At 48.7% G+C, this 9,789-nt stretch overlaps 1 protein-coding gene across 1 annotated transcript in view; it reads right to left on the bottom strand.

Annotated features, from left to right (window-relative positions):
• Positions 1-110: 110 nt before the first annotated feature.
• CRTC1 (CREB regulated transcription coactivator 1) overlaps positions 111-9,789 on the bottom strand; it is a 48,054-nt gene continuing 38,375 nt past the window's right edge. The window contains exons 11-13 of the mRNA XM_031064986.1: positions 8,681-8,767; positions 6,893-7,073; positions 111-5,120 (exon numbers count right to left, since the gene is read on the bottom strand). Of these exons, the coding sequence (XP_030920846.1) occupies positions 4,909-5,120; positions 6,893-7,073; positions 8,681-8,767 (480 nt within the window). The 3' untranslated portion in view covers positions 111-4,908. The remainder of the gene's footprint in view (positions 5,121-6,892; positions 7,074-8,680; positions 8,768-9,789) is intronic.

Below are 9,789 nucleotides of genomic sequence, written 5' to 3'. Positions count from 1 at the left end.
GCCCGCCCCAACCGCCTCGGAAAATAAATAACACAAACCAAGAGAGGACTCCATGTAGTGTTTGGCTTTGCAGTATAGAAATTCCACACAATGATTCTGTTGTGTTGTTGTTTTTTTTTTGTTTTGTTGGTTATTTTTTTCCCTGTTTAAAAAGGTAAAAATGATTTATAATACACAGTCAGAATGTCGTGGTGCCCGCATAGAAAACCGACATGCAATCCATGCCTACACTGCGCCGTATAAATAAGATGCAACTCAAAATACAAAGAACAGGAACACTACAAAGTTTAATTCTAAGAGGGAGGGAGGTTTTTTTTGTTTTTTTTTTTTTTTCCCTTTTTCCTGGTTGTTTTTTAAAAAGGACAGACACACGTAACAAAGGCTACCTGCGCTTTCACATTGCCATCACAGTGACGGGGGGGCCGTTGCTCCGAGGAATAAACGCGCTGGTTTTGGGGTTTCTCCCGAAAAAAACAGCCAAGGTCGGGATCTGCGGGGGGAGGAGGGGCCTTCCTGCTTCCTTCCTGTCCAGAGGGGGTTTCCAGGGTCTTTCCGAATTTAGGAAATTAAGCTCAAGCCTTAATTGTTGTTTTGGCAGAAATTCGAGGTTTTGGGTCCAAGGGTTTGTTTTTGAGGGAAATGCAGGTAAACTGCTTTTAGATAAACTCAGGGCAGCTTTTGCTCTTGGAATCACGGAACTGAGGTTGGGACAGAGCCACTGCATCAGGGTTGGAAAGGAATCACCGAATTAAGGCTGGAAAAGAACCTGACTCAAGTTTGGAAAAGAATCACCAGATTAGGGTTGGAAAAGAACGACCAAATCAAGGCGGGAGAAGAAAAACCAAATTAAGGTTGGAAAAGAATTCTGCAATCAAGGTTGGGAAGGAACAACCAGATCAGTGCTGGAAAGGACCTCCAGGACCATCCCACCCAACCTCCCTCTGAGCTGAAGGTTCACCCATGAGCTCTCCTAAGAACGAATTCACCAAATAAATCCCCGGGCGCTCCCCGGCGGCCGCGGGACGCGCGCGGGCCCGGGGCGGTTCCGGCCGTTCCTGGAGAGGTTTTCCCCTCTGGCAAATGAGAAATCGGCCCAGGGGGGCAGAGGCCAGCCCGGGCCGTGTCGGGGGGCACAGGGGGGGCTGCCAAGCGCTCCCTGCCATGCAGAAGCCGTGGGAGCCGCGCCGGGTCACGCATGCCCAGAGGGGAACGGGGTCTATGTACAGGGAAAGGAGCCTCCCCCAGCCCCCCAGCGCCAGGGCTGGGCTGGCTGCTGGGAAAATAATCACAGTTTTGGATGCACCGAGGGTTTATTCCTGCTCTTCCCCATTGTATTGGCAAATGCAACAGTCTAGCTTGGGAATTGGGGGGTAATTCCTTATGGAGATAGAAAAACACGGAGGGAGGGGGGGTCAGGAGGGAGGGTGGGACAGTCACCCCTGGAGACACCAGTGTGCTGCACCACCACTGCAATCAAACTCAGCAATTATAGCAATTAACACCATTTCCTCCTGGATTTTGTTTGTTTTTTACTAAGCGATGGTTTTCCCTTTTCTGCTCCCACCCGTGGGGAGGGAGCCCCAGACACTGGAATGAGCACAGGGCTGTTACATTTGGAACGAAAGCAGATTATTTGTCCTGGGAACACTCGGGATCCGCTCCACGCTTCTCTCTGGGTTTGCTTCCAGATCAGCCTGATGCCACAAAAAGTGGAATTTGAAGGAGTGAGAAAGGGGGAATCCTCTGGGGCAGCTCCCACAAGAAAGGTTCCCCTGGGGGAAGGGAAAGGCGGGAGCTGCTGGAACCCCCGGATCTCACAGGGTCCGATGAGAGGCAGCTTCTCCCCGGCCGCAGCTGGAGCCCATCCTGCCGCAGCCGGCACTCCCACCCCTGCTCCTTCCCTCTCCCCAGGGATCAAACCCGGGTTTCTCCTGGCTGGAGGCTCCCTAAGTGTGACAGTTGCATCCAAGGTGTGTTAGTTTGAAATTAAGGCGATTTTCAAGGTCTACTTACAAGTCTAAGAAACAAAGAGCTCTTATTTACACACGGAGTTTAAAAAACCGGGCAGGAGCTGGAGCTGCAGTTGCCTGCCCGAGCCTCCCTCGCGTGAGGAACCCCAGCTCCTGCTGCTGCCTCCCCTGCGGTGACTTTGGGGTTAAAAACAGCACGGACAGGACTGCTGGACTGAACCCCAGCTCCTGCTGGTGCCTCCCCTGCAGCGACTCTGGTGTTACAAACACAGCACACACACGGACTGCACAAGCACGGAGCCACTCCAGCAGGGGACAAACACAATTCCCACATGGAGCTGCACAAAGCTCTCACTGCAACTTCAGCAAGGGGCTCTGAGCCCAAATTCCTCCTGGTTTCCTCCTGTCTGAGCTGCCTTTTACCTCCTCCTTACACTGGAAAAGCGTGAGGGATCTGAAAGGAGCAGCCACCGGGAGTGGACGTGTCCTACCGAGCTCAAACCCTGCCAAAAAATCCCAAAGCATTCCCGAGAGATGCAGGGAAACCTCTGGAGAGCGTGGAGAAGGATGAAATTAAAACAAAACAAAACAAAACAACAAAGAAATAAAAAAGACACAGGGAAGCCAAGAAAAAAATTCCACGTTTTTAGTGCAAATGGTCAACAAATGGCACAGAAGGTGAAGGGACGCCCAGGGCTGGGGAGATCCTGACCCTGCTGCTGCTCAGCAGAGCGGGCAGGAACCTCAGCAGGGCGGCCCAGGATTTCTGGAAGCACACAGAAACTTGGATAACTCATTAGGAGAACTCAGGAGAGCGGAGAGGAGTTCGTTAATTGCACGGGGACTCTCATTAATTGCGGGGGAACTCGTTAAGAGCAGCCCAGGCCGTTCCCAAAGAGAAGAAGCTTTGGGGTTGGGAATTCCTTGGGCTGGAGGCAGAGAGAAGATCCAGGGGGGCGGGAGGGGTGAACAGAGCCCAGCTGGTGGGAACTGGGGATTTTAGGGATGGAACCCATGGGGCTGCTCCCAGCCAGGCTGGAGGCGCCTCCCTCTCCAGCAGCAGCTCACCCTCGGGGCCAGTTAATGAGTTAATGAGTTAATGACTCCAAATCCTGTTAATTTCTGATGAATTCCTGCCTTTCCCCAGCAGCGGAACGAGGATGTTCCAGAAGTGCCCTTTAATTCCATTCGTTCCCAGAAATGTGGGAATCACCTTCCCTCCAGCCAGAGTGAAATCCCCAATTCTGACCCTGGGGAATCTGGATGGGATTTTTTTTTTTTTTTAATTTGCAGCACAAAATATTCACAAGGACCATCAGAAATAATCAATTCTCCATTTAATTAAACAGAATTTTGGAGGATTTAATCCTGGTCATTGTGGAGCAAGAGATTTTTTTTTTCCCCCGGGTGAATGAAGGAATTTTTAAGTTCCAACCACCCTATTTTGCCTATTCCAAAGGAGAATATCTAAGCTTCCTTATTCCTGCTTAACATCTGTTTAAAATTCCAGTTAGTTTAAAAATACCTACATATATAATATATATAATATATTTTTGGAATAAACCCACAAAAAAAAAAAAGTACTGTACAAATATTATGTAGAGTGCTTCCATTGGCTGTATGTAGTTGAGCTACTTTCCTAATATCCAAATATTTAAATAAAATAAAAAAAAAAAGAAATGACAACAACAACAACCAAAAAAAATCATAAATAAGTAACAGAATAAGTAATGAATACGAATAAAAAATTTAAAAAATCATGATTCTACGAGCCTGGCATTGCTATGGAAATGCCCTTCCTGTTGCCCAGGAATCTCTCACAAAGTAAAAATTAGGATTATGCAGGTTAGTCTCTATTTTTTTAGCTGCTTTAAGATGTTCTGATCCTCTGTCTAATCAAGTAATGAATTATAGAACTTTCATGTGTGCTCAGAAATGCTCTCTATATATGTAGCCATATATAGAAACAGATATATATTACATATATATTTAAAAACAAAAAAAAACAAAAACAAAAACAAAACCATAAAAAGCTTGGAAAAAATAGTGTTTAAAGTGGATTTGTGGGCCTGGCGGCCGGCAGCGGCTGCGCTTGGCCGGGATTGCTGGGGCAGGAGGGGGGGACGAGAGGGTGGGGACACACGTGGGGACAAGCAGGGCACCTGCGGGACGGCAGTGTCACCAGCAGAGCCCCGGGGACGGTGGCACCGCGGGGCTTGGCCAGGGGGACAGGGCCCCTCCAGCCCTGCAGCCCAAAGCCCCTCTGTGCTGCACAGGGACAGCGCCCAGCCGGGGCAGGGGGGCTCTGCACAGGAAAACCCATGGCAAACCGGGATAAACCACCGGGACAAACCGGGATAAACCACGGGATCAACCGGGATAAACCACCGGGACAAACCGGGAAAACCACCAGGACAAACCGGGATAAACCACGGGATAAACCGGGATAAACCATGGGATAAACCAGGATAAACCATGGGATAAACCGGGATAAACCACCGGGACAAACCGGGATAAACCATGGGATAAACCGGGATAAACCACCGGGACAAACCAGGATAAACCACCGGGACAAACCGGACAATCCTGACTGCTGGACGGCAACGAGCGGCTCGGGGGGACACGGCTGGGACGGGCTGGGCAGCGCGGCAAGCTCAGAACAACAAGCTGGGGGACCCATGGGACAGGGACACGGAGAGCTGCTCCCTCCAGGATGGACCCTGGGCTGGGGGGCAGCCCGGGGGTGGGATGGAGCCCCTGGGGTGGGATGGAGTCTCCAGGATGGGATGGAGCCCCCAGGGTGGGATGGAGCCTCCAGGATGGACCCTCGGGCTGGGATGGAGCCCCCGGGGTGGGATGCAGCCCCCAGGATGGATAAAGCCCCCCGGGATGGTGGCTCTGGGGTGGGATGAAGCCCCCGTGGCGGTGGCTCCCCGGGTCACAGCCGGTCCATGCGGAACGTGTCCTCTGTGGCGGGGTCGGTGAGGACCATGTCGGGGTCGTTGAGCATGTGAAGTCCATCCAGGGTCAAAGGGTCAATTTTGAGTTCATCCAGAGGGAACTGGGAATCCGTGTCGAAGCTGACGTCCCCCACTCCTGCCAAGGAGCTGGTCAGTTCTTTTGATAAGCTGGGGGGGGATTCTCCTGTCACTGCAGGGGATGAAACACACAGGGGTCAAACACCAGCGTGGAAGTCAGGAAACAGCTCCCAAAACCCTGGAAATGGTTACGGAGCTCTCAGCTGAGGAACACCCACCCTCCTTCAGATTTCAGATTCCTCACAGCATCTCCAAGCCACCAAACACAACCCAACATTCGTGTTTGGTGTGACTGGAGCCTTTTCTCTCCCTCGGCTTTAGGAGGAATAACCTCAATTCCACCATTCCCACCAGCAATCCCTGGCTGCAGCCACAGGATCCCTGGGCTGGGATTGTTTCCAAAATCCCACTGTGACCAGATTGGCCACCATATGTGACACTCCAACCCTCTGCTGGCCAGCTGGGGCTGAGCAGGGAAGGAGCTTGGCTCCCACAGCTTTTCCTCACTCTAGCACAGGATCCAGGGAATTCAGGAGGATAAATCCACAGGAAAACTGGTGCTCTAGGTGCTCTACCTGTGTGCAGGTGAGCACTGGGACACACACCTGGACTCGAGTTAGGAATGGCTGAAGGAAGGAGACATTGGCTCTAATGCTCAGAAGACATGAGTCTTTAAAATTTAAAAAAAAAAAGGGAAAAGTTCCCTAAAGTTCCTAAAGATTTATTAGGAACTTTACATATTTAAAGACGGGACCGTTCACTCAGAACCTGATTGGTCCTTCACCTGTGGCTAAGTAGGAACAATACCTTTTTGTAAATATCTTTCCATAAACAGCACATACAAACATTCCACATGTTCACAAACGCCAGGGGCAGAGATTAAGGTAAGGAATTGTTTTAACTCTTTCTCTGAGCGTTCTCACAACTTCCCTAGGATGAAGTTACCTGTTTCTCTCTCTGTCAGCAGCCCCACTGCACTGGCACCACAGCCCAGGTGAAACAAAGCCCTCAACAGCAACAATCCCCAGGAGAAAGCCCCAGGCTGGCACCACGGAATGATGAACTATCCTGAGCTGGGAGGGACTCCCCGGGATCACGGATCCAGCACAGGCCCTGCACAGACACCCCAAAACCCCAGCCTGCCCCTGAGCACTGCCCAAACACTCCTGGAGCTCTGGCAGGGTTGGGGCATCCCCTGAAGAGCTGCTCAGTATTTGCAGGGACCCTGTAAAGAGTTTGTTCTTTTGCCTTTTATTAAAATCTTTTTGTTTCTAATACTGCAACAGAAGCTATTTTGTTGATTTTATGCCTTGAAAGGTAGCTGAGCTATTTTGGGTGTGAAATAAACCTCTAAGAGCTGATGAGAGCTGGCTGGAGGAGGCTCCCATTTCACAGAGAGTCAGATCCATCATTCCTCCCTACAATGTGAGGACAAAACAGCACAGAGCCCACGGCAGGGCTGCTCCCAGGTGGGATTTACCTGTCAGGATGGTGTTGGGGATGTTGCCAGGGCTGCTTTTTATGCCTTGTAAAGAAGCTGAGCTATTTGGGTGTGAAATAAACCTCTAAGAGCTGATGAGAGCTGGCTGGAGGAGGCTCCCATTTCACACAGAGTCAGCTCCATCACTCCTCCCTAAAATGTGAGGATAAAACCCCACAGAGCCCATGGCAGGGCTGCTCCCAGGTGGGATTTACCTGTCAGGATGATGCTGGGGATGTTGCTGTGGCTTTGTAAGGTAGCTGAGCTATTTGGGTGTGAAATAAACCTCTAAGGGCTGGAGGAGGCTCCCATTTCACACAGAGTCAGCTCCATCACTCCTCCCTAAAATGTGAGGATAAAACCCCACAGAGCCCATGGCAGGGCTGCTCCCAGGTGGGATTTACCTGTCAGGATGATGCTGGGGATGTTGCTGTGGCTGGAGTAGTTGAGCTGCTGCGAGTCCTGCAGGCTGCCGTGGCTGCCCGTCAGTCCCATCATGGCAGCCTGCGAGTAGTTGAGCGTGGAGCAGGGGCTGTACAGGCTGTTGGAGCTGATGGCGTTCTCGATCATGTTGAACTGCTCCAGCTGCAGGGGGACACACCAAGGGTTAACTGCCAGCCCGGCGGGGACAGGGGGACAAGGACACGGCTCCAGGACGACACAGACAGGCAAACAAATTCATCTCCCCTTGCTCCAAATGGGGCTCTGGGCCCTGAGCTGCACGGGACAGTCCCTGCCCAATTCGGGAGAGGGAGGCACAAACCAAACTGGGGAGGGGGGACAGAAGAAAAGGGAGGGTGGGAAGGGAAAAAAAGGGAATTCAGGCTCACCCTGAGGTCCCTGCCCAGCAGAATTCCCTCCAGGACACACCCCAGTTTAAGTATTCCATAATTTAATTAATTCAATCCATCCATGCTCTGCTGGAGGATTGCTCAGGCTCACCCTGAGGTCCCTGCCCAGCAGAATTCCCTCCAGGACACACCCCAGGTTTAAGTATTTAATAATTTAATTAATTTAATCCAGAATTAAATTCAATCATTCAATCCATCCATGCTCTGCTGGAGGACTGAGAGGGGAATAAAGGGAATTCAGGCTCGCCCTGAGGTCTCTGCCCAGCAGAATTCCTTTTTCCAAGCTGATTTTCACTGCTTGGAACATTTTTGTTTCACTATTTTCCCTTTTCAAAGCTGCCTGGCATTATTTGAATCTTTAACAGCTTCATTATTATTCTATATTTTTAATTGATCGCCAATTTTAAAAGCTTGATTATTACATATTTTTCTGATTGATCTCCCATTTTCAAAGCCTCATTATTGTATATATTTTTAATTGATCTCCCATTCTAAAAGCTTGATTATTATATATTTTTAATGGATCTCCCATTCTAAAAGCCTCATTATTATCTTATGTATTTTTGATTTCCCATTCTAAAAGCTTGATTATTATATATTTTTTGAATTGATCTCCCATTTTAAAAGCTTCATTATTATATTTTTGTTAATTATCTCCAATTTTAAAAGCTTGATTATTATATATTTTTCTAACTGATATCCCATTTTAAAAGCTTCATTATTATATATATTTTTTTATTAATCTCCCATTTATAAGCCTCATTATTATATATTTTTTTTAATTGGTCTCCCATTTTAAAAGCTTCATTATTACATATAATTTAATTGATCTCCCATTTTAAAAGCCTCATTATTATATATTTTTCTAACTGATCTCCCATTTTAAAAGCTTCATTATTATATTTTTGTTAATTGTCTCCAATTTTAAAAGCCTCATTATTATATATTTTTCTAACTGATATCCCATTTTAAAAGCTTGATTATTATATATATTTTAACTGATCTCCCATTTCAAAAGCATCATATTTTTAATGGATCTCCCATTCTAAAAGCATCATTATTATATTATATTACATATTTTTAATGGATCTCCCATTCTAAATGCATCATTATTACATTTTTAACTGATCTCCCATTTTTTTGGCAGAACACCTGCGTGGGATGGGGAGGACAAAGAGCGAGAGGGGAGAAAAGGGAGGGAAACCAAACAAAACAAGAAACGAACAAAAAGCAGGAAAACTCTACGTGGACAAAACGGGACTTGACGTAAATTAACCAGGCGTTAATTGGGGTTAATTTGAGGTGGGAGGGGCCGAGGAGGCCCGAGATGAATTTGCTCACCTGGTGGGAGAGGGCATTAGCCTGCCTAGCTGTCATCTGCTGCTCATAATAGGAGTCCCCAAAAACACTGCCCAGCATGGAAGAATGCTGAAAACAAAACAGAGCTTCATGGTGCGAAACCCCCGCTGGCCCCGGCAGCGCCGGGAAAAGCGGGAATGCTGAGAGATCTGGGAATGCTGAGGGACCTGGGAATGCTGAGAAAAACGGGAATTCTGAGAAATCTGGGAATGCTGAGACATCTGGGAATGCTGAGAGATCTGGGAATGCTGAGGGACCTGGGAATGCTGAGAAAAATGGGAATGCTGAGGGACCTGGGAATGCTGAGGAACCCGGGAATGCTGAGGGACCCGGGAATGCTGAGAAAAACGGGAATTCTGAGAGATCTGGGAATGCTGAGAGATCTGGGAATGCTGAGAAACCTGGGAATGCTGAGGGACCTGGGAATTCTGAGAAAACTGGGAATTCTGAGACATCTGGGAATGCTGAGAGATCTGGGAATGCTGAGGGACCTGGGAATGCTGAGGAACCCGGGAATGCTGAGGGACCCGGGAATGCTGAGAAAAACGGGAATTCTGAGACATCTGGGAATGCTGAGAGATCTGGGAATGCTGAGGAACCTGGGAATGCTGAGGGACCTGGGAATTCTGAGAAAACTGGGAATTCTGAGACATCTGGGAATGCTGAGAGATCTGGGAATGCTGAGGGACCTGGGAATGCTGAGGAACCCGGGAATTCTGAGAGATCTGGGAATTCTGAGAAAAATGGGAATTCTGAGACATCTGGGAATGCTGAGAGATCTGGGAATGCTGAGGAACCTGGGAATTCTGAGAAAAACAGGAATTCTGAGAAAAATGGGAATGCAGAGAGATCCAGAAATTCCGGAGAAAACCCAGAACGCAGGAAAAAACCAAACTGGGAATGCGGAGAAATCTGCGAATTCTGGAGAAATCTGGGAACGCCAGAGAGATCTGGGAGTTCCAGAGAAATCCAGGATCTCCAGAGAAAACCAGTAATTCCAGAGAAATCTGGGAATTCTGGAGAAAACTGGGAATTCCAGAGAAATCGGCACGGAGCGGGCGGGAATCGCCCGGGGATCCACAGGGAGCAGG

Source organism: Geospiza fortis, unplaced genomic scaffold, assembly GCF_000277835.1.
Source record: "Geospiza fortis unplaced genomic scaffold, GeoFor_1.0 scaffold685, whole genome shotgun sequence".
Taxonomy (NCBI): domain Eukaryota; kingdom Metazoa; phylum Chordata; class Aves; order Passeriformes; family Thraupidae; genus Geospiza; species Geospiza fortis.
Note: the sequence above shows the minus strand (reverse complement) of the source record. Positions and strands in the feature narration are given on the sequence as shown.